Consider the following 25686-nt stretch of genomic DNA (forward strand, 5'->3'; position numbering starts at 1 on the left):
AATATATATATCCATATATAAATACTTAATTAATTCGAATACCACTAGAACCAACTTTTTATGTCCCTAGCTATCCAGCCAGTTTGACCCTTTAAATGGGAGACATATTGGGCCAACGTTGATGAACCTGCCCCACCTATATAGATCTAATGATAATCCCTTGAGAATAAGAGTTCATATAGTTAGTTCAGGATTAAGGTTAAGTTACATAGGTCATCAAATTAAAAGAAGTAGTCATTTTCAAAACGCAAATGGTGTTATAACGTAAAAGTGACTATTTAATGGTTCGGTCTTATGAAAACTCTTTACATGTGATGTCCACACTTTCATGTATTTACATGAACGAGTCAGGATCACATCGTTTGTACTAACTACAAAGCATGTCACATCCATAGTGTTACCAAAATAAGGCACCTAACCTTATTCATACTATAAACCATTTAGATTATAAACTTGAACTTGATCCACATTTATGTCTTTATATAAAGTTCAAGTCTATAAGATAGCTTTGAGACATTAATTTATTGGATTCAAGATTATAGTATTCTATTTCACTGATAAATAATTCAATAATCAAATTGTTGAACGTAGTTTACAAACTATGAGTTTTTATACGAGTTTTTAGAACATAAAATCCAACAAATAAAAAATCAAATGAAAGCAAAATGTAAATTAAATTAATAAGAAATGTACTTACTTTAGAGCTTTCATCAATCTTTTTCTTTTCCTTGATTTATTGACTGAACATTTAGCTTTTTCAATTTTTCTGGATAGTTTTTTACTTTTCATTTCTTGTTTGATCTTTCTATTTTTACAATAGACACAATAAAACATATGATAAAATCATTTAGTTTGTATAGCTATCAGAGGGTCATTGAGGTTATCACACATGCTACTCAAAATTTAAAACAACAAATAATAGGAATCAGATGGCAATCATACAAAAATCGGAAGGTAATATCGGTTAGAAAGTTAAAGATGAGCACAAAATGGGATAACAAATAACACTACTACAAAAATGAGTTTACTTGACGCTAGCAACTTTTACATACTTGACGTTTTTATTAAAAAAACGTCAAGTATGAACTATGTTAAAGAAAAAACGTCAAGTATAGTCTTAAAAAATATGAAGTTTTCACGAATTTTTTTTAATTATTTTATGTTAGCTTTATTTGACGTTTTTTTTTTTTTTTTTTTTTTGCGTCAAGTATAAAGTAGATTTTACTTGACATTTTATTCGAGTTAAAAGTAGTGAACATTTACTTGACACAAAAAACATGTCAGGTATGGTTTTAAAAAAGAAAATTTTTACGTTAACTTTTATATGACATGGTTTTCGCGTCAAATATAATGGAGATTTATTTGACAGTTTATTCGCGTCAAATATAGTGGAGATTTTACTTGACGTTTTTTTCGTGTCACGTATAGTGGACATTTACTTGACGCGAAAACAACGTCAAATATAGTTAACATTTTTTATTTAACACTTTTAAAATGTCAATTGCCAAAATGTCATATAAAACGTTTAAAAATATGAAAATAAAAAGTATAAAAATCAACTTATTAAAATAATTTTTTAAAATCAACTTATTAAAATAATTTTTTTAAAATCAACTTATGAAAATAAATCTTTTGAAATTTTTCACTTAAATAATTTGAAATCTCTCATTAAATTAAATTTACTAAAATCTCTCGTTAAAATAAATTTGTTGAAAATTTTCCTTTAAATAAAATTATTGAAAATATTTCCTTAAATAGATTTATTAAGATATTTTAATGAAAAACTCAATAAATAAATTTATTAAAATATTTTAATAAAATATTATTAAATAAATTTTTTGAAATCTTTCACTAAAACAAACTTTTACAAATTTTTGACTAAAATAAATTGGTTGAAATCTTTACTTAAATTAAATTTATTAAAATCTTTCTTTTAAATAAACCTATTGAAAATATTTTATTTAAATAAATTTATTGGAACCATTTCTTTAAATAAATTTATTAAAACATTTTAATGAAAAGTTTATTAAAATACTTTAATAAAAAATTGTTAAATATTTTTTTTGAAATTTATCACTAAAATAATTTTTTGAATTCATTAAAATAAGTTTATTGAATCTTTCCTTTATAACAATTTTATTGAAAATATTTTATTAAAATATTTTATACAAAATTTATAAATAAATTTATATATTTTAATGAAATCTTAAGTAAATTTATCAAAGTATTTTGATGAAATGCTTATTTAATAAATATTAAAATATTTTAATGAAAACATTATTAAATGTATTTGTTAAAAACTTTAACGAAAATATTATGAAATAAATTTATTAAAAAAATTAATAAAAAAATAATTAAATAAATTTATTGAAATCTTTCATTAAAATATTTTACCAAAACAGATTTGTTGAACTGTTTCACTAAATAAATTTATTTAAATATTTCATCAAAGAAATTCATTAAAATATTTTATTGAAATGATTATTAATGAAATTTATTGAAACATTTTAATAAATTTTAAATGGATCAACTTTTTGGATTGTTTAGTTTTTAGTTTGTAGTGTAGATTAATAATAGATCCAATTTATTGGTATATCTCCATAATTATTTACTTTTACACATCATTTATCACTACTCACATAAAAAAAATTACAAATTTTGTGACATGATTAGACAATTTGATAGACAAAAATAGGTGATATCCAGGAGATGCATATCTAAATATTGTGTTGGTAAGTGATATAATATTAAGTTCTCGCACATCAACTTGATTTTATGAAGTTTTGTTTAATAAAAAAATCATTTTATTAAAGTGAGCATATATAACTCAATTCAGTTATTTACCAAAAAAATTAAAATCAAAATAATTTAGGGTTTCATTTTTCTTTTTTTGTTTCTTTTTATGGAAAGATTGAAGATCTTGGAAACCTAAAACATAATTTAAGAAAATTGTTTAATGATAGCGAAAATTAAGAATAAATTAATAAAAACAAATAAATTGAAACAAAAACTCACAAACCGCTCTATTTAATTTTTTTTAAAATGATATAATTAAAAAAAATATTATCAAAAACTAAGAAATAAAGAAAAATAATAATAATAATAAATTGAAAACAAGGTACAAATCCATTGTTTTCTAATTTTCACCCTTTCAACTTATTTTCTATTATCAATTCCTAATTTCTCCTATAAAAACCTTCTTTCCTAATTCAAAAAATATTCATCATCTCAAATCTTTATATTCTCATGATCAATCCATGGATCTTTCTCAAAAGTTAACAAAAACTCATGTAATTTTCTTTCCTTTTTAATGTTTCTTTCATTTTTTTCTATAGAAATTTTCATGTTGATTATTAAAAATGATTAGTGGGCTTTTTTTTCAACTTCCTCAATAACACTTCTTTCCTTTTATATATTGTTAAAAAAGGTATCCAATGAAAAGATGAAAAATTTATTGCTTTTCAAGTTTTAACCTTAAAACAATATATATGGAAAAAATTTATATTTATATATTGTTAAAAAAGCTTGTTTTATTTTATATTTATATATGAAAAAAATAATTTTTTGAAAAGTTTATCAAATATATTTATTGAAATATTTTAATTAAATTTATTAAATTCATTTAATTAAAAATATCAAGTAAATATATTAAAATCTTTTATTTCCCTATTTTTAGTAATCCCTCACGTCTCCACGATGAAACCCTATTCTCATCTCCACGCTTCCACACAACACAGGCGAACGACCACTTCTTCGAATCGACGGACGACTTCCACACAACACAGAGTGGCAAACGGCGAATGACTTCCACACGACGAACGCTTCCACCCTGCGAACAGCTTCTACCCGGCGAACAGCTTCAACCCGTTGCGAACAGCTTCAACCCGACGAACGGCTTCCACGCAGCGAACAACTTCCACAGTGAACGGCTTCCACGACTGCGAACATCTTCCGCACGGCGAACTGCTTCCGCGTTCAAAGGTTTTTATGCTCCTCATTCTTATTGTATTTAACATTTTTCAATGAATAATGCTCCCTTGAATTTGATTTATATCTTGTAATTAAGGATGATATTGTAAACCCAAAGTGAGAAAAACACAAAGAGAAGAAAATTGAGAATGACTCTCGTATATTTATATTTATTTGTGTTATATGTTTATGTTGTTTATGTTCAAATTCGTAAACAAATGGTATAATCTAATTGACAAATCGAGAAGACCATCATTTTTCTTTATTGTTGTTTTTTTTACAGGAATGAGTAATGAAAAATTAAGGGTGACTCTTGGATGTTTTAGACCGTAATTAATTTGTTGTCGTTATGGTTATAATTATCATATTGATTTGTTTATAGTAATGAGTAATGAATTGGTATATTTACTCTTGGTAAGATTCATACTTTTGAATGCCATTTTTTTTATAGTAATGAGTAATGAATTGATCTTGTGTGCATCATCATATCCCAATTACACATGCATCTTGGAAGCTGGTGTCGACTGAGTTGAAAGAAAAAGTATACAATATGATTGAGGTATGTAATCATCCTTCTCATTTGGAAATCATGCAAATACTACACACTTATTGTATATTTTGAGTCATACTATCTTGTGGTTATCCTGTAGCCTTGGTAGCCCCGTAGCATTGGTAGCCAATCATGTATATATTACACAGTTATTGTATATTTTAAGTTGTATTATGTGTGGCTATCCTGCTATGGTAGCCAATCATGCATATATTGGTAAATGTAAATATATTTATAAAATAATTTTTATTTTAATCTAGCACATAATATAATATATATGCATTGTTAATTGGTTGTGTTATAGTGTTCTTTACAAGTAGGTACGGTTGAATGTGGATATTATGTCATGAGATACATGCAAGAAATTGTGACTAAGGACACAAACATTATCACTGGTGCGGTATGTTTTTAAACTATTTACATTATAAAGTTATAGATAGTATATTATGACTAACTCAAATATTTTACAAAGTGTATCCTACTTTTTATGTTTTATAGATTGATACAAGAAGCCCATACACACAGCTTGAATTGGATAGACGAGGGGAGTGGGCTGGATTTTTAGCTCGGTACATATGATAGACACACCTAGATATGATCATGTTAATTTTGTAAATGGCTAAGATATGTGAATGCTCATAACCTTTTTGTGGAAACGTTTTGTTCATAGCCATTATGAGGGCAAAAGATATATGGGGATAGACTTCAATTTTGATTATATAAGACAACTATTATCATTTAATATTTTGGAATAGGACACATATAGGAAATTTTAGTTGGCTATATTGGATTGGAATTGTGTAATTGTTGATGACATTGTTGAGAATAATGAAATTATTGTTGGTTTACATATTATACTAAACTTTTTGTCCTTTTTTTTGTTGTGTAATTGTTCGTTGGAGAATTTGTTTTGTTTATGGATATGTCTTATTGAAGTAAATGTATGTAATGCAGGAAATAAAAAATGAAAAAAGAAAAATTTAGTATATTTAATATATTAATAAATGGTATACATGACATTAAATACATGTCACATATACTATCTTATTTGAGTTAAATATACCATTTTACTTGATGGATATATAGTGTCAACTATAAAATTTTACTTGACATATACATAATGTCAAATATACTATCTCACTTGACAGGTAAATAGAGTCAAATATATATCTTACTCGACTTGTAAATAGTGTCAAGTATACTATCTCACTTGACAGGTAAATAGAGTCAAGTATATAATTTACTCGACGTGTAAATATTGTCAAGTATACTATCTTACTTGACACAAAAATGATGTCAAGCAATAGAGTACTTGACGTTTTTTTAGTGTCAAGTAATAGAACTATACTTGACAGTCGATTACTTGACGCTTTTTAAAACGTCAAGTATAGATTTACATGACACTGTATTAATGTCAAGTAATTCAATTTTTGTAGTAGTGTAAAATAGATGATAAAATCATTTAGACCGTAAAGTAATGACAAGACAATCAGAGGGCTATCCCACGTGCTGCTCAAATTTAAACCAACCAATAGAAATTAGCTAGAAAATTAAAGAAGACAACAAAATGGGAAAACAAATATATAATAGAAAAATTGATTCACATGACAAAAATATTTAGAAATTAAAAGGGACACTTGCAAAAATGACAAAATAAGTTATAATAATTAAGTTCATATCACACATATTTTATTATTTACAAAAATGACAAAAACGAAGTCCAGCCCACACATCAAGAAGTAAAGTGTCACAAATGCTCTCGTTACTAATATACGTCTGATACACCTTATACACGCTTGTTACACCTAATACACGTCTGATATACTCTTTGATACACCTAATACATTTGATTGATAAACTTAATGCACCTGATACTCTTTGATACACTCGATACTGAAACATACTAATATATGTTTGATACACACGATACACTGCATATACATTTAGTATTCTTCACTTATACAATTGATTGATTAAATGCACTTGAAATGCTTGAAGTCCTTATTATACACTTGATATACTATTGATATACACTTGTAAACTCGATTCATATACTTGATAATGATTCACTTTACTGATATGTTTTAACAATATATTGTTGATGTACTTGATAATGATACACTGAGTTACATCATTCATATACTTAATAATACTCTAATGAACTGCATAAAATTTGAAAAAATGAAAACACGTAGTAAGTATATTAACCAACTAATACATATAAACAACACTGACATACAAAACTGAGACAAAGTAAAACAAAAATATTAATGTAAGAAAATAAAAAAATAATCATTGGAATCAAATTCAACTCAAAATACACATCGAAGAAAGTAAAAAAAATCACAAATGGAGTTAAATTACTCTAATTAACAACCATTATATTATATTATTCATATTACAATTATTGTACTATTGATATTTTAAAATTAAGACTAAGATAGAAAGAATAAAGAATTTTTCTAATATAAGAATAAACAAATAATTATGGCCTTAAAAAGTGGAAGCATAGATAAATAGTAAGTAGGACATTAAAAAGATGAAGGGAAATAAGTTATTGAAGAGTAGTTTATGAATAATATTAAATTTAAGATGGAGAAGTGAAATTTTTGCCATATTTACAAAATTCGAAAACAATGTGCTATAATTGTTATATCATATTCTCAAAATGCTATCCTATGCAATTTCCCAATTTAAAAAAAGTTCATGATATCTCTTTTTTGTATATTACAAATATGACAAATATTACCAGCAATTAGTGATATCTGGTTATCAGATAACTATCAAATCACTATTAAAGGATTATCAAAGGGCTATTAGGAAGTTATCGGTTTTTAAGTTTGCTATTTTTACAATTTAGAAAATATAGTACTATTGACTCTATTATCCTAAATTGTTTTGCTATTTTTGCAAACACTCCTATAGAATATGAGCTGCAAACAAAAAGAACAACAAATACAAACATAAACAACCAAAATTTCTTCAACTACTCAAATGGAAACCAAATGTAATCAATATATAGAAATAGGTTTGCAATTAGTTAACCTTCATTTTTTTTACTCCAACTACACACTGATTTTGAACAATACCTCATGCAGAGAATGAGATCACAAATATAAACAATAACAACTAAAATTACTCCATCTAAATACTCAAATGGAAACCAAAATTTAATCAATATATAGAAATTAGTTGGCAATTCGTTAGAAATCTCATGTTTGAACGGATTAAAATGAATGGATTAAAGAAACTATGGTTTCTGAGATACATGTAGAAGAAGAAAAAAGAAGAAGAGATATACCTCATGTTAATTCGGAAGTTATTAACGAGGAGAAGAGAAGAAGAGTAACCGAAGAGAAAAGCTAGGGACGTTGGAGAGAAGAAGTAGCTTGAAAGAAAGAAGGAATAAAGTTGACGTTGAAATCATAAAGATTGTAATTAATTTGTAAATTATAATAGTTGAAAACGCTAAATATATATTATAGTTCGACATGCAAACAATGGGAGTGAGCTATAGATCACTCGAAGATGTGATTCAAAAAAATTAGACAGTGTTTAGAAATCAAAATAGAATGAGGTTACGAATCATAATTTTTGTTATGCTTTACAAGAGGTGAAAAGCTGAAAGGTTTCCTAATGAGGTATTGTTAGGTGGAGAGAGCTAATTAAATTGGTATCAACAAACCAGCACTAAGATTAGTTTAAACATTTTGATTAAAATATATAGTTAGTGGGGGAAACAAAGAGTGCATTCATAATCTGCGGTCACAAAAGTGTTAAAAAAATGATCAAAGTTGGCCAAATTATTGAGTGGGCGGTAGTTCAAATCGTTCCTAAAATAGTCATCTAAATTTCTCTATAAAATGCTTCTCTTAGCTTTAAGATTTGATCACAATTAGTACAAAACAAGAAAATGAGCCAAAGTGATAGCATTTGGGTAAAAGTTCACCTAAAATCTTCCATCGAGAAGTTCTATGGGTTCTTCAGGAACCATATGGAGGATTTGGTCAATATGTTTCCTGAGCAATTTAAGAGCTTCGCATTTGTTGAAGGTCAAAGTTTATCTGCTGATACTGTTGTACAGTTGGAATACAACCTTGGTGAGTATGATGATTTCTATTCTCCATTCTTCTTCTAGATATTTATATTTAGGCTTAATTGTCGAGCACTCTTTATTGTTTTTAAAATAACCATTTTAAAACTCAATGAATAACCGATTAACACATAATTTAAGACATCTTAAGACTATATATATATATAATTAATTAATTTATAACTAAAATATTTTTTTTAAAAGTTTGGAAGTTGCATATATAGCATTCAAGCCAGACTATTATTTACTGGTATAGCTTAATGCAAAATGGTTTGTAAATATAGCAAAATTTAGATCCAGATCACGATATCTATCATTGATAAACCATATCGCTAATAGGAACTTGATCTATAATATACTATATATATAGTAGTAAGAGTCTATGAACAATAGAATTATTATATTTATATAATTTTCTAAAAGTGGTTGTAGTATTATTTTTTAAGTACTACTTATTATGATTACCCTATTTTAAAGTTGAGGGACTAGTTTGAAACATTGAATATTTTATTCTTTGTGCACGAAGATATATATAGTCTTAATTATATAGTCATTGTAAAGAGAAATTGTTTTAAATGACAACTTTTGAAAATATTTACAAATATAACAAAATATTACAATCTATCTCTGATTAACCAAGATAGACTACTATTTGTGTGTATCGTCATATATATAGGCATACAAATGATCATATATCTTGGTTTATCACGTAATAGATAGTTGATATTTTACTATAATTTATACATACCTTATATCATTTGGTTGCATTTGAAAATAAGTCTAACTATTATCTATATAGTAGAAATTAAACAAAAATAAAACGACATATCAAGGGATCATAAATAATAATTTTGCATAACACTATACATATGTTCACTACATATTTGGTTAAGTAAAGAACAAAAAGTAATTAAAGATCAGCGGGTTTAATATATTTTGGATGTGAACAAACAGGAAGTCATCAATTATTAACAGCAAACATAAAGCTAAAAGTGGTGGATGATATGAAGAAATACATAATTTATGAGGCTGTTGAAGGAGATGTGCTAAAGAATTACAAAGTGTTCACTACGAGACTTGAAGTTGTTAATGGAAGCTTAAGCAAAGTTGGAGGAGGAAGCTTTGCAAAATGGACTATTGATTTTGTGAAGGCAAATGAAAATGTGCCTTCACCTGAAAACTACTTGGAAATGTTTATCAACATGTCCAAAGGTGTTGATGCTTATTTTTCCAAGAACCAAAAGCCCTAAATTACTCAAGCTGTGTAACCTAAAGTTTGGAGACTTTCTACTTGGCTTGTTCTTAAAATAAGAAAATGGATGCAATCACTACTACAAAAATTGAATTACTTGACATTAATACAGTGTCATGTAAATCTATACTTGACGTTTTAAAAAGCGTCAAGTAATCGACTGTCAAGTATAGTTCTATTACTTGACACTAAAAAAACGTCAAGTACTCTATTGCTTGACATCATTTTTGTGTCAAGTAAGATAGTATACTTGACAATATTTACACGTCGAGTAAATTATATACTTGACTCTATTTACCTGTCAAGTGAGATAGTATACTTGACACTATTTACAAGTCGAGTAAGATATATATTTGACTCTATTTACCTGTCAAGTGAGATAGTATATTTGACATTATGTATATGTCAAGTAAAATTTTATAGTTGACACTATATATCCATCAAGTAAAATGGTATATTTAACTCAAATAAGATAGTATATGTGACATGTATTTAATGTCATGTATACCATTTATTAATATATTAAATATACTAAATTTTTCTTTTTTCATTTTTTATTTCCTGCATTACATACATTTACTTCAATAAGACATATCCATAAACAAAACAAATTCTCCAACGAACAATTACACAACAAAAAAAAGGACAAAAAGTTTAGTATAATATGTAAACCAACAATAATTTCATTATTCTCAACAATGTCATCAACAATTACACAATTCCAATCCAATATAGCCAACTAAAATTTCCTATATGTGTCCTATTCCAAAATATTAAATGATAATAGTTGTCTTATATAATCAAAATTGAAGTCTATCCCCATATATCTTTTGCCCTCATAATGGCTATGAACAAAACGTTTCCACAAAAAGGTTATGAGCATTCACATATCTTAGCCATTTACAAAATTAACATGATCATATCTAGGTGTGTCTATCATATGTACCGAGCTAAAAATCCAGCCCACTCCCCTCGTCTATCCAATTCAAGCTGTGTGTATGGGCTTCTTGTATCAATCTATAAAACATAAAAAGTAGGATACACTTTGTAAAATATTTGAGTTAGTCATAATATACTATCTATAACTTTATAATGTAAATAGTTTAAAAACATACCGCACCAGTGATAATGTTTGTGTCCTTAGTCACAATTTCTTGCATGTATCTCATGACATAATATCCACATTCAACCGTACCTACTTGTAAAGAACACTATAACACAACCAATTAACAATGCATATATATTATATTATGTGCTAGATTAAAATAAAAATTATTTTATAAATATATTTACATTTACCAATATATGCATGATTGGCTACCATAGCAGGATAGCCACACATAATACAACTTAAAATATACAATAACTGTGTAATATATACATGATTGGCTACCAATGCTACGGGGCTACCAAGGCTACAGGATAACCACAAGATAGTATGACTCAAAATATACAATAAGTGTGTAGTATTTGCATGATTTCCAAATGAGAAGGATGATTACATACCTCAATCATATTGTATACTTTTTCTTTCAACTCAGTCGACACCAGCTTCCAAGATGCATGTGTAATTGGGATATGATGATGCACACAAGATCAATTCATTACTCATTACTATAAAAAAAATGGCATTCAAAAGTATGAATCTTACCAAGAGTAAATATACCAATTCATTACTCATTACTATAAACAAATCAATATGATAATTATAACTCATAACGACAACAAATTAATTACGGTCTAAAACATCCAAGAGTCACCCTTAATTTTTCATTACTCATTCCTGTAAAAAAAACAACAATAAAGAAAAATGATGGTCTTCTCGATTTGTCAATTAGATTATACCATTTGTTTACGAATTTGAACATAAACAACATAAACATATAACACAAATAAATATAAATATACGAGAGTCATTCTCAATTTTCTTCTCTTTGTGTTTTTCTCACTTTGGGTTTACAATATCATCCTTAATTACAAGATATAAATCAAATTCAAGGGAGCATTATTCATTGAAAAATGTTAAATACAATAAGAATGAGGAGGCATAAAAACCTTTGAACGCGGAAGCAGTTCGCCGTGCGGAAGATGTTCGCAGTCGTGGAAAGCCGTTCACTGTGGAAGTTGTTCGCTGCGTGGAAGCCGTTCGTCGGGTTGAAGCTGTTCGCAACGGGTTGAAGCTGTTCGCCGGGTAGAAGCTGTTCGCAGGGTGGAAGCGTTTCGTCGTGTGGAAGTCATTCGCCGTTTGCCACTCTGTGTTGTGTGGAAGTCGTCCGTCGATTCGAAGAAGTGGTCGTTCGCCTGTGTTGTGTGGAAGCGTGGAGATGAGAATAGGGTTTCATCGTGGAGACGTGAGGGGATTACTAAAAATAGGGAAATAAAAGATTTTAATATATTTACTTGATATTTTTAATTAAATGAATTTAATAAATTTAATTAAAATATTTCAATAAATATATTTGATAAACTTTTCAAAAAATTATTTTTTTCATATATAAATATAAAATAAAACAAGCTTTTTTAACAATATATAAATATAAATTTTTTCCATATATATTGTTTTAAGGTTAAAACTTGAAAAGCAATAAATTTTTCATCTTTTCATTGGATACCTTTTTTAACAATATATAAAAGGAAAGAAGTGTTATTGAGGAAGTTGAAAAAAAAGCCCACTAATCATTTTTAATAATCAACATGAAAATTTCTATAGAAAAAAATGAAAGAAACATTAAAAAGGAAAGAAAATTACATGAGTTTTTGTTAACTTTTGAGAAAGATCCATGGATTGATCATGAGAATATAAAGATTTGAGATGATGAATATTTTTTGAATTAGGAAAGAAGGTTTTTATAGGAGAAATTAGGAATTGATAATAGAAAATAAGTTGAAAGGGTGAAAATTAGAAAACAATGGATTTGTACCTTTTGTTTTCAATTTATTATTATTATTATTTTTCTTTATTTCTTAGTTTTTGATAATATTTTTTTTAATTATATCATTTTAAAAAAAATTAAATAGAGCGGTTTGTGAGTTTTTGTTTCAATTTATTTGTTTTTATTAATTTATTCTTAATTTTCGCTATCATTAAACAATTTTCTTAAATTATGTTTTAGGTTTCCAAGATCTTCAATCTTTCCATAAAAAGAAACAAAAAAAGAAAAATGAAACCCTAAATTATTTTGATTTTAATTTTTTTGGTAAATAACTGAATTGAGTTATATATGCTCACTTTAATAAAATGATTTTTTTATTAAACAAAACTTCATAAAATCAAGTTGATGTGCGAGAACTTAATATTATATCACTTACCAACACAATATTTAGATATGCATCTCCTGGATATCACCTATTTTTGTCTATCAAATTGTCTAATCATGTCACAAAATTTGTAATTTTTTTTATGTGAGTAGTGATAAATGATGTGTAAAAGTAAATAATTATGGAGATATACCAATAAATTGGATCTATTATTAATCTACACTACAAACTAAAAACTAAACAATCCAAAAAGTTGATCCATTTAAAATTTATTAAAATGTTTCAATAAATTTCATTAATAATCATTTCAATAAAATATTTTAATGAATTTCTTTGATGAAATATTTAAATAAATTTATTTAGTGAAACAGTTCAACAAATCTGTTTTGGTAAAATATTTTAATGAAAGATTTCAATAAATTTATTTAATTATTTTTTATTAATTTTTTTAATAAATTTATTTCATAATATTTTCGTTAAAGTTTTTAACAAATACATTTAATAATGTTTTCATTAAAATATTTTAATATTTATTAAATAAGCATTTCATCAAAATACTTTGATAAATTTACTGAAAGATTTCATTAAAATATATAAATTTATTTATAAATTTTGTATAAAATATTTTAATAAAATATTTTCAATAAAATTGTTTAAAGGAAAGATTCAATAAACTTATTTTAATGAATTCAAAAAATTATTTTAGTGATAAATTTCAAAAAAAATATTTAACAATTTTTTATTAAAGTATTTTAATATATTTAATAAACTTTTCATTAAAATGTTTTAATAAATTTATTTAAAGAAATGGTTTCAATAAATTTATTTAAATAAAATATTTTCAATAGGTTTATTTAAAAGAAAGATTTTAATAAATTTAATTTAAGTAAAGATTTCAACAAATTTATTTTAGTCAAAAATTTGTAAAAGTTTGTTTTAGTGAAAGATTTCAAAAAATTTATTTAATAATATTTTATTAAAATATTTTAATAAATTTATTTAATGAGTTTTTCATTAAAATATCTTAATAAATCTATTTAAGGAAATATTTTCAATAATTTTATTTAAAGGAAAATTTTCAACAAATTTATTTTAACGAGAGATTTTAGTAAATTTAATTTAATGAGAGATTTCAAATTATTTAAGTGAAAAATTTCAAAAGATTTATTTTCATAAGTTGATTTTAAAAAAATTATTTTAATAAGTTGATTTTAAAAAATTATTTTAATAAGTTGATTTTTATACTTTTTATTTTCATATTTTTAAACGTTTTATATTTGACATTTTGGCAATTGACATTTTAAAAGTGTTAAATAAAAAATGTTAACTATATTTGACGTTGTTTTCGCGTCAAGTAAATGTCCACTATACGTGACACGAAAAAAACGTCAAGTAAAATCTCCACTATATTTGACGCGAATAAACTGTCAAATAAATCTCCATTATATTTGACGCGAAAACCATGTCATATAAAAGTTAACGTAAAAATTTTCTTTTTTAAAACCATACCTGACATGTTTTTTGTGTCAAGTAAATGTTCACTACTTTTAACTCGAATAAAATGTCAAGTAAAATCTACTTTATACTTGACGCAAAAAAAAAAAAAAAAAAAACGTCAAATAAAGCTAACATAAAATAATTAAAAAAAATTCGTGAAAACTTCATATTTTTTAAGACTATACTTGACGTTTTTTCTTTAACATAGTTCATACTTGACGTTTTTTTAATAAAAACGTCAAGTATGTAAAAGTTGCTAGCGTCAAGTAAACTCATTTTTGTAGTAGTGAATATATGTAACCTAAAGTTTGGAGACTTTCTACTTGGCTTGTTCTTAAAATAAGAAAATGGATGTGTAATATGTAATGTGTGTCGTTTTATGTCTGTTATGGATGCATGTGTAGTTTAATTTGGGGATCGGAATAATGTATAATATATTGCAAGTACTTGTAAAATTGAAAATCTATCATTATTGTGTGTGTGTCAAAGCTCTCAAGCGTGTGTGTCAATATCTCTAATTGGCTAATGGATCACAACTTCATGTATGCAAAATAATTTGTTGATCAACTTATTAAAATGTATTTGGGAATTAAGGATATATCCTTTATCTTAAATTGTAAGCCATGCATTCTCAAATTTTGAAAGGAGCACTAGTAGAAAAGTGGTCTACTATGACAGTTGTATACATCCCAAATTGAAAAGAGAAAAGAAAAAATTGTCACAAAAGCTAAAAAACCGTGTTTTTGGAAGGAAAAGACGGAATTTTTCGGATTTTACTTTCCGCGACAGTTATTTGGTGTCATAAAATATATAAAAAATATTTTATTTAATTTATTAAAATAAAATTTATTTTAAATAAAAAATTTATTAAAATCAGATTTTTTCCTAATTCTAAAAACATTAAATAATTTATTTATTAAAATAAAACATCTCCAAAACTCTTTCTCTACCTCCTCTTCCTCTTCTTCTTCTTCTCTGTGGAAGATCCACACGTCGCCCCTCTTCGATTTTTCCTCCCTTCTGCTAACAATCTCTCTCCCTCTCTCACGCGCGCCGGAAAAGACTAGACTTTTGGTCAACAACGCGCAAAATCCCTCTCTTTCTCTCCTTCAGCCGACGCAACCACCTGACACCCATTGCACCGGTGAACTCCCTGGTGAATCTCAACCATTATTTCTATTGTTTGTATTTATACAGTATATTAACTTCAAATGCTTTCATTTTACCCACAATGTGATATATTGGTGGTTCTTTTTATGAAAAACATCCCTCGTAGTTTTGCTTTTATATGAGATATGTGTTTGTTTTGTCTACCATCCTATTCAATATTGTTGTTTACAATCATTTTTCTAATTTGATTCTACATTTTTTCTTTATGGTTGGATATGTGATGAAACATTTTGGTAGCTTACAATGTGTTTGATGAAATGCCTCAATGAAGCATTTGGTTGATTTTTGATTGATTTTTGTTCGTTCGAATTAAGAAATCAAGGCCAAGGGAGATGTCATGGCTATGGGCTGAAGCTTTGAGAAAAAGAGAATGAAAAATGAAATGTGAGATTTTAAACTTTGATGGTGTGTAGGGTACTCTTTTTGTTTGTCTATGCATTTTCCAAGTGAATTTTAGTACTTTTGATTTTTCTATTGATGTTTTATTTATGGTTGCTATTGAGTTGCTTTGATTGAAGGATAGAGGGAAGTGATTATTGATAATTATAGGTATGTTCTCTCTCCCTTTCTTACAATAAGGATAGTAACAACAAAAATTACTACATGTTCTATATTGAAAGGAAAGACAAAAAAAATGATGGTGAATTAAGATTTATTTTGTATGGTAGAATTTTATTTGCCACTTACCATGCTAGATCTTTCCAAGAGGAGTAAATTTGAAAATGTCGAAATACACCCTCTGCTTGAAACATAAACCGCGATGTATGTTGTACACATTGGAAAGGTATGAATGTGTATGTTGAAACTTAAGCCTATACACTTTCCAAGAGAATTTCTGTATGTTATCTATTTGGTTTTTGGCTTTAAGTTTTTGAAACTTAAGCCTATACACTCTTTTTACCTCTACTTTTTATCAACATTTTTAAACTATATTTTCTTCCTATGACTACCTTATGACATTTTGAATAATTGATTGAATTGAGGATTAGCAGAAAGTTCTCTTACTTCAAGGACGTTGTCGTTATTTGTTCATGTAAGTAGTATCTACCTCCCTACCAAAATACATATTCAACTATTGTGGTTTAAAGTATATTTTGTATAATTCTAGTCTCGTTGAAAGTGTTTTAGTCTAATTAGTATGGTATATTAGTAGTATATCAACGTTTGCTTGAATCAATATCATCCAAAATCTCCATAGTAGTTCTTTCCTTACTTTGAAAGATCTTGTTGTTCCTTTCCAACAATAGTGTTGGAAATTGGGGGGAGGGGGGATTAAGAGCTTTATGAAAATGACAATGCTTGTTGAATTTTTATGAAAATGCAACATTGAAAAAGTATTACTTATGAGTATTTATGTTCAATCTTATTTTGTTGTGATCAATGGAGATGCATAATATGCACTAGAAATTTGTTAAAGTGTTAGACTTATATGTTTTTTTGATAGGGTTGGAAGGACTCCAAGGTAGGTTTTTAACTATTGAATTACAATGAAAATTGTATGGACTTGTTAGTTCAAAGTTTAAATTGAGTTTAGCTTGTGAAACTCAAAGATTTCATTTGTATACTGATTATATATGTTGGTGTGGAATAGTTTATCTTGCTTGTACCTAACAAAATGATTATGTTTGTTTGATTATATTTCTATTTGTCCATTTTCTTAAAGGTTTTGAGTGAACTCAAGTTTATGGTAGGTTGGGGTACATTAAAGTTTATTGAACTTATTCTTCATTGTCCCATTACATAATGTCCTATATAAGGTGTGTATATATATATCTTGTTATATTTTTTTAATCTTTCTTAACGTTTATAAACCATGGAAGGTAATTAGGTTGAACAGTAGTTTCTCGTTAGCTTTTGTTTCTAGAGACATGTCTTTTATGTACATAGTTCTCTTTAGGGTTTGTTGAAATTGGTTTGTTGTGAATATCTATGGATTTTATGAGAGTCACCAAAAAAAAAAAAAAAAACACAATGGTTTGTTTATCCCACATTGTTCTTGTAGTGTACTATTTTGATCAATTATGTTAATAACATGTTTTGAAATTGGAGCTTCTGCGTTTTGTTGTGTCGTTTGTTTATTGATTAATGGTAATTTGTAGTATCAAGTCTACGCTAATCTATTGGCATATTTGGGGAGATTGTTGATTTTTTTCCCCTGTATTTTACTTCTTCAAGTTAAACTAAGTGAATAATGAATCCCATTTCATCCATTTTTGCTATTTGGTATCTCATCGTTTTTTTTTTTTTATTAAAATGAAGTTTGTTTAATGATCAACAGTAGATTAAGATATTATAAACTCTTTGTATTAGTAAAGAAGAGTGAAGGGAAGGGATTTGAAAAGATTCAGAATTAGCCTCCAGTATAACCGTATCGTTTTTAGTTTGGGGGATTTAATTTAGGTTAGGTTCATCATCATTTCTTTAGTATTGTCTTCACCTTCAAGAAGAAAGGGTTGAATTAACAAGTTTTTACAGAGGCGAGCATATAAATTCTAACCATCAAGTTTTTGTCTTATCATTCTTTCATTGTCCAGCAACGTTTTTGTTGTGTTTTATTTTTTTAAGTCAAAATGTGCACTACTTCTGTGTATCTTAACTTTTGTCTTCTCCTCAATTTGGTGGTTCAATTATGTGTTGGGAGCTATTGAAACATTTTTGAATGTTGTACCAGCTGCAGGGATATTCAGAGGTAATGATGAGTATTTGTTGTTTTAGAGTTAGACTACAAAACTTATTTGTATCTAGTTAAGCCTTTTTATATTGTTATTAGTTGTGGATTTCATTATTTTTCATTTATAACTTGGATTTAAACAACATTTTTTAGTTTCTAATTTCTATTTCTATCAAGGATATATTTGTGTGGTATGTGAGGTTTTGATATAATTTTACATGAGGCACTGTTACTCTAGTTTATTCTCATGAAGACACCATGTCCTTTTGTTTACAACATATAAAATTTGGTGTTGTATGCTATGGGATTCTAGATATTTTCCATATTTAGTATTACTGTATTAGCAAGACATGCTTAATTAAATTATATTAGAGATACTTGCTGCACTATGTTGATAATTTTGCTATTGCTATTGTATTGCAGAGACTATAGTTTTCATGTTTTAAATTTAGCTACAAATTCAAATCTTATTTAACTATCTGCTCTACTAGACTTTCTAGATAAGTATTGGTGGTAGAATTTATATGCTCACCCTTGTAAGTTTTATGAAAATGCAATATTGCAAAGGTATTACTTATGGGTATTTATGTTCAATCTTATTTTGTTGTGATCAATTGAGATGCATAATATGCACTAGAAATTTGTTAAAGTGTTAGACTTATCTTTTTTTTTTTTTTAATCGGGTTAGAAGGACTTCAATGTACGTTTTGTTAAAGCAAATTTGATCTTTATATGGCTAGGTTGATGAGTTTCCAATTTCAAAAGTCTACCTAAAGCTCTATTGTTTGTTTAACTCAAAGGTAAAAAAAAGTAAAGTATGTGGACTTGCACCGAATAGAGCCATGGTAAGTTTCCAATTTCAAAAGTTTACCTAAAGCTCTATTGTTTATTGATGAGTTTCCATAGAATTTTGAAGGTTTGAGAAGAGTTGTGAAAATTTGGGACAATACCACCCTCCTTACTTGTATTTATTCTCATTCTTATTAAGTTTTTCTAACTACGCTTCTTTGGTCCCTCAAAGATATGTCAAATAACTATTCAACTTTAAGGACTACAAATTGTCATACATGTATTGTCGTAGCGTTTTTGTTGTAAGGACTAGGAACGACCCAACTTTAAGGACTACAAATGGTTATTTTGCTCTACTTTAAACATTGTGAACTTTTCATTGATGAAATTTGCATACCTTGGACATTTTCTTTTTGAAGTACCTTTCTTACCATGGACAACAGTGCAGTAAGCCTAGGGAGGAGGAAACTTCTTCTTTGGTCGGTCTCACATTTTTCAATGTAATAGGTTTTAACTTAAGAGTAGAGTAGTACAGATTCTCAGAGCTAGTATTTACAATGGGACAATAAACTAAATTTCATCGGAGAAGAGTTAACCAAAGAATAGCTAATGTGTGTTATGGATGCTTATATTCATGTTGTCTTTGTAGGTTCAAACGGAGCGACAACTTCATGAGTTTTCTTTCAAAGAACATTTTCAGAGATGAACATTCTCGGTTGGTCGTTTATGCTTCTGCAGAAAATCTTGTTAGATGTATTCTAATGCTATTTAAAATATATTTTGATTAAGGGTTGGGATTCCGTACTTGTAAATTGTTGACACTTGATTGGAAATGTACGAATATTATAAATTGTATATCGTATATATATTAAAGTGTTGGCTACTTTTTTCTATATGGGTGTCAATATTATAAATTCAAAATTGTCATTCTCAGCTACATTATTGTCATTCAAATGGTTCGTGTAATGGTGGAGCGGCAAGGAGAACATGAAAAAACTGTAGTAAATTGAGAAATTTGCAACAGAAAATAAATGACGTAATAAATGAATTTGTGACAGTTATTAATTGTTGTCAATCCGAAAACGATGACAGTTGTTTAATAAAATAAATTGTCACGATTGTCCTATATGTGACAGGAAAAAAATGTCGTCAATACCAAAACAATGACATTTTTATACAAAAAAACTGTCGCGATTAACATATTCATGACAATTAAAAAATGTCACAATAAATGAATTCGCGACATTTATGTAACCGTCGTTAATACACAAATGATGATAGTTATTTGTTGTCATAAAATAAAATATGACAGTTATTTGACGTCGTTGAATTCTGACTAACGACATTTATTTCATATCATAAAATAACTTATTGCGACAGTTTTAAAAAACTGTCATCGAAGGACTTTCCATGATTCCCGCTTCTATGACTGAAAATAACTGTCGCGAATTTCGTTTACGACAATAAATAACTGTCGTCGTAGACCACTTTTCTACTAGTGGAGGTTCTTTCACACAGTATATAGAATATAGATGTATGCCACACAACACATCCTACCAATCATAAAGACGAGCAAATCAACAAAGTATAGAAAAACAATAATAACACACAAAAGTTGATAACTTAGCTTCGTGATCGAACATCTATGTCTGGAGGTAGTGTGTGCCTATGAAGATAAACTACTAACATAATCATACTAAACGATTATAATGTTGTACTTATTTCTAGATTATACTGAAGATTACATAATTAACTCATCTAAATCCAGACTTTTTTGAGACGTGAGACATCAACTCTTTCAAACTTAAACTCCTAAGAGTAGACTTCCTCTCACTTGAAATTATCTTTCCTACCCATCTCGAGCTTCTGTCATTTGAGAATTTACACTCTCTTATGTGAATGATAACTCATGTATGGTAGGATCCCCTTACGTGGAGAAACTTTTCAGGATCAAATGGTTTTGCTTTAGTCTCCCCCAACATTGCTTTTGGAAACTAAAGTAACCTCAATAAAAACAATACTTAGAATTCGCCCGCACACTTAAAAAAAACTCTGGTCTTCAAATACACACAACTTAAAAAGTTTCATGTCATAGGTCAGATCGGAAACACTTAACAATATGTGAGGCAACACTAGCACACACAGCTTCTTAAACTTAATTAGCATAGTCCAGCTATGTAAAATATCCTTACAAATAATGGGCATTGCAATAGAAAAGGAAAATATCTAAGAGAAAATATTGTCATAATAAGCTAAAAAATGAAAGAAATAATTTTACAGGAACAACAACTTCCTTCAGCAACAGTGAGACAAGATCTCACTGAAAAACACATTCTGAGACAACCTTAAACAGCCCAAAAAGCAAATATTGCTAGGAAACTTAAATAAATATATTTAGCCAAGAGCATAGAACTAACAAATTAAACTATCCCTTTGGTTAAGATATTTGTTTAAGATATAATACTTTCACACTTACAAATCCATCCATAAATATTGCAACAAAAAGGCTGATAAATAATAGGACTATTGAACCATAACAGCAAGAAGGTCCACGCATAAAAGTAATAAATCGACGGGATAAAAAAAGAAACTAAAAAAAATAAACCAAAGATAGGTTAGCGCAATTAAGAACAACTACGATAACAGACATCAACTAGAAACTAGAAACTACAGCCCAAAAACCACATCAAATGTTTGCAACTACAACCATCTAGAGCTCAGAAAAGCAAGGCATCCAACAACTCTACCAACTCCCCCTATAGCCTAAAAAATCAGGAAAAAGTACCAGTCTGATCTTGATCATCAACAACCTATCGCATCAGGGACAGCACAATAGTAGTCTCGCGCTTTCTTTTAGAGACATAATCAATGGCATCATTAACCATTTGAAGCTCTCATGACGAGAGTCCATAAGGCCATTGCAAAAAGATGAAGTAACAAACTTAGTTGTACTTAGAGAGTTTGAGCTATTAACCTGCCATGATCTTCCTAAATAGGTGGAAGAATTAGTTCACATGTTATTTTTCTATTTATCGTTTTGGTTATTTATTTTTTTCAATTATCTTCAAAATTTTAGCAAACACTAAGCTAGTGGGTTACTAATTTTTGCTCTTTTTTACGGTTACTAATTTTTGCTCCTTTTTTAGACTATAAATATTAGTCCATTAAATTGAATAAAAGCAAGAAATTCCATTTATTCTCTCCCTCTTGACAATATATCTTACAAAGTATTTATCTTTGTTTTTATTTGTTTTCTTCAAGAAGAGAAGAGTGTGTGATATTTTTACAGATCCTTTGTTTTAAAACCAACAGAGTAGGTGGAGCAGTGTCAAGAACATGGTGGCCTTTAAATATTTTGTAGTTAAAGTTTAGTAAGCCATGTTTGGCACCAATTTTATCGTTTGTTGTAAACAAAGCTGTCAGGCTTATGAGATAGCAGAATCCTACAAATTATTTCAACATATGCAATAAGTAAATGAAGAGTCTCAGAACCAATGGGTTGACATAGCTGACGAATGACAAACGCTTCACAATTAAAGGTGCCACATTTTTAAATTTTGTTTTGAGATAAATTTGAGAACTTAACAACAATTTAACAAGAAAAAGAAGTTCAAATTTTTACGACTGAATTTGGGATAAATCATGAAATGTGACCAATGATAGTGCAATATATATTATCACAGTGCCTCAAACCTTGCCTACTTAGGATATTTGATGTGGTGTTTTGGGATTAATTTGGAGCAAATAGAAGCTAAAAAGGGTATTTGAGGCCTCAAACGAGAGAGAAAATGACAATTCTGCCTTTAGGTGAGTGTTCGGGCAGCCTATGGTATTGAGGCACAACACTTTTCACAAAATTCTAAAAAATTGTGGAGCAGCGTAGCGTTGGATGTCATAGTAGCACTTTCGTAAGCATCTCAGAGCGGTCGTGCGACATTCGTACCACACCAGACAAGTCAGTCAAACTAAATCAAAATTGTTGATAGAACAATGGACGTATTTCATAACCTCCTTGCTCTTGACACGAGGAAAAAGTTTTTTCAAACATATGAAAGCATGTTTGAGAAAGGAAATTTGTTCTAAGACTATAAGCAATAATGGATGAGAACAACATTATATTTTGCAACTCATGGATGTGTGGATATGAGGATTAGTCTTACTCCCACATAATACATGTTAAACAAAAAGAGATGTGACAGGTTTGCATATGTTAACGTGAGAGTGTCACTTACAATAAAAATATAAAGATACTAAAATACGATGAAAGCAATAGTAAAAGGTGTCGATCACTTCCATGGGTCCATCATATGTTTGCACAAGGTGTTGGTCTCCCTGCCCACAAAACCAAAACTGCTCAAGTTGTAGTTTGATTGGCACTCTATCACCTGCTTGGAATTTGTGAGGTCTGCGTCTTGTATCCACCCACTTTTTCATACGCTTCGACATCTTTCTCTAAATAAGAGCGAGCAACTATGGAAGATTGTCTCCACCCTTTAGAAAAATTGTGGGTTTGAAGACTTTTGAGCATAGGGACGGTTAAGAACATGTGGCATGAGGGGGTTGTCTACCGCATACAATTTCAAACAGTGTCTTTCCTGTAGATGAGCTTTTTTTATAATTACATCTGAATTAAGCAACATGTAACACTTGTACTAAGTTCTTCTGTCGTGCATCAATAAAGTGACACAACAGTATTTCTAAAGCATGTTGTTAAAGCGATCTGTTTGTCCATTAGTCTATGGGCGATACTTGTTCATATGTTTAGTAACCCCAACATCTTCATTAATTTGGTCCATAACGTTCTAGTGAATCGACCATCGTGATTACTGATAATGCTCGCTAAGACACATTAAAGTTTCACAACATGCCTTGAAGAAAAGTTAGACTATCATTTCACAAGATCATATCTTAGGTGTTAGAATGAATGTGAGAAAATGTGTGATGAAGTGTAGATCTAGAGATATGCTATCCCACGACATTGAGGACACATGAAAGGGTTCCAACAGACTTGGTAATTTGGCTCGTTCAACATTATCTTGGTGACATACAACACGAGTATTAGTAAATTGCATCACCTCCTTCCTATGAGTTGACCAATAGTCACCTTGTTTCGGTAGTGCATAATGTTTGTTGCCAACCATCGTGCCAGCCCACACTGTGTCATGAAATTCTTCCATTAGTAGTCACTTGAATGTGGGACAAACATGCAATTGCCTTTGGTGAACAATAGATCGTCTTCCATCCAAAAAGTCAGTATTCCCTTCTTTGATCAACTATATTATAGCTTAGGTCGTAGTATCCTTTACAAAGCAAGCCTTGACAGTCTCTCCAACAACGTCGCTCAAGTTGCTAGCTTTCAAATGGGTGAATGTGGACAGGGCTGCATGTTCCCTATCCATATTTGTAGATAAATAAGGAGATAGAATGTTATTTGCTTATTCGTATTTGTAGATAAATAAATATATCTAATTGACAATGATAATTTATTGTATTAGATTTGAGTACAGTAACAACCTACAATCGTTTGTAAATCCTTTGATAGATGCATATATATATATGTTGGGAATAACAACCCCAAGTTCTATTACCCACTTTTATGACTATACCAAACTCCTAACCACTTGATATAGTTTTATGCACTAACTAGAGAACACAATCTAAACAAGCAAAACACAACAACCAGATAATCACAAAAGAAGCAAAAATAAGTGAAACAATAATATATATTGGGTTTGACCAATTCGGTCTCCATCCGCTTTCAGAACCAGGTTGGAGGGATTTTATTAAGAGCAAAAATAGGATACAATTACAAAGTTCAATAAGACTAGCAATCTGTAATCAACCAAGACAAACTCGACTATATTGTCAACCAAATGCCAAGAAGGACTAAGAGACCCACGCTAAAACCTCTGTTACTGTGTCCCAAACTCGTTGAAAGCAAACATTGAAGTAAACTTGTCGAAACCCAACGCTTAGACCCGTCGAACTCGACTTCTATCCCTAAAAAAAATGCTTGAACCCGAGGCCAATATGCCACTCGAACCCGATGCTAATGCACTGTCAGAATAACACTGCAAACATGCATCATTCATCTCTGCCATGAACATTGTTCAACTTTGGTATAAGGCGCAAGCTCGCCGACGTCGATGCCCAAAATCTGCTCAAACGAACGTCGTTGAATGCCTCTCTCTCCCACACCCCTCTTCCTTAGTGTGGTTGTGGTTCGCTCTCTCACCGTTTTCCTTTTTTCTTTGTCTAATTAAAAGACATAAGGTAGAAGATGTGAATAATTACAAATTTACCATAAAAGCAAATTACCACTCTACCCTTAACTTAAAACCCATTTTACCAACCTTTAAATACTTGTCATTTTTCTACAAATCTCCCTCATGACAAGCTATTTAAGACACCAAACTGATTCTCTTAATCACCCTATC

At 28.7% G+C, this 25686-nt stretch overlaps 1 protein-coding gene and 3 long non-coding RNA genes across 4 annotated transcripts; 3 read left to right on the top strand and 1 right to left on the bottom strand.

The window, feature by feature from the left end:
• Positions 1-3597: 3597 nt before the first annotated feature.
• Positions 3598-5423, top strand: LOC116402880. The gene is made up of 3 exons (XR_004215551.1): positions 3598-4528; positions 4824-4919; positions 5018-5423. It is a non-coding gene; the product is annotated as an uncharacterized LOC116402880 (long non-coding RNA).
• A 3001-nt stretch (positions 5424-8424) lies between these two features.
• Positions 8425-10238, top strand: LOC105435098 (thebaine synthase 2). The gene is made up of 2 exons (XM_011654489.2): positions 8425-8619; positions 9567-10238. The coding sequence occupies exons 1-2, from the start codon at positions 8433-8435 to the stop codon at positions 9860-9862; spliced, it is 483 nt and encodes a 160-aa protein (XP_011652791.1). The 5' UTR covers positions 8425-8432; the 3' UTR covers positions 9863-10238.
• A 237-nt stretch (positions 10239-10475) lies between these two features.
• LOC116402941 lies at positions 10476-11509 on the bottom strand. The gene is made up of 3 exons (XR_004215640.1): positions 11371-11509; positions 10980-11075; positions 10476-10881 (listed from the first exon to the last, which is right to left on the bottom strand). It is a non-coding gene; the product is annotated as an uncharacterized LOC116402941 (long non-coding RNA).
• A 4508-nt stretch (positions 11510-16017) lies between these two features.
• On the top strand, positions 16018-16413 carry LOC116402887. Its single transcript, XR_004215563.1, has 2 exons — positions 16018-16173; positions 16293-16413. It is a non-coding gene; the product is annotated as an uncharacterized LOC116402887 (long non-coding RNA).
• The last annotated feature ends 9273 nt before the right edge of the window (positions 16414-25686 follow it).

The sequence above is a fragment of the Cucumis sativus genome, chromosome 3 (genome assembly GCF_000004075.3).
Source record: "Cucumis sativus cultivar 9930 chromosome 3, Cucumber_9930_V3, whole genome shotgun sequence".
Taxonomy (NCBI): Eukaryota; Viridiplantae; Streptophyta; class Magnoliopsida; order Cucurbitales; family Cucurbitaceae; genus Cucumis; species Cucumis sativus.

Coding starts and splice junctions, on each gene's coding strand:
- LOC105435098 (XM_011654489.2), top strand. CDS start 8,433: ATGAGCCAAAGTGATAGCATTTGGGTAAAAGTTCACCTAAAATCTTCC. Junction 8,620..9,566: donor ACAGTTGGAATACAACCTTG/GTGAGTATGATG, acceptor GTGAACAAACAG/GAAGTCATCAATTATTAACA.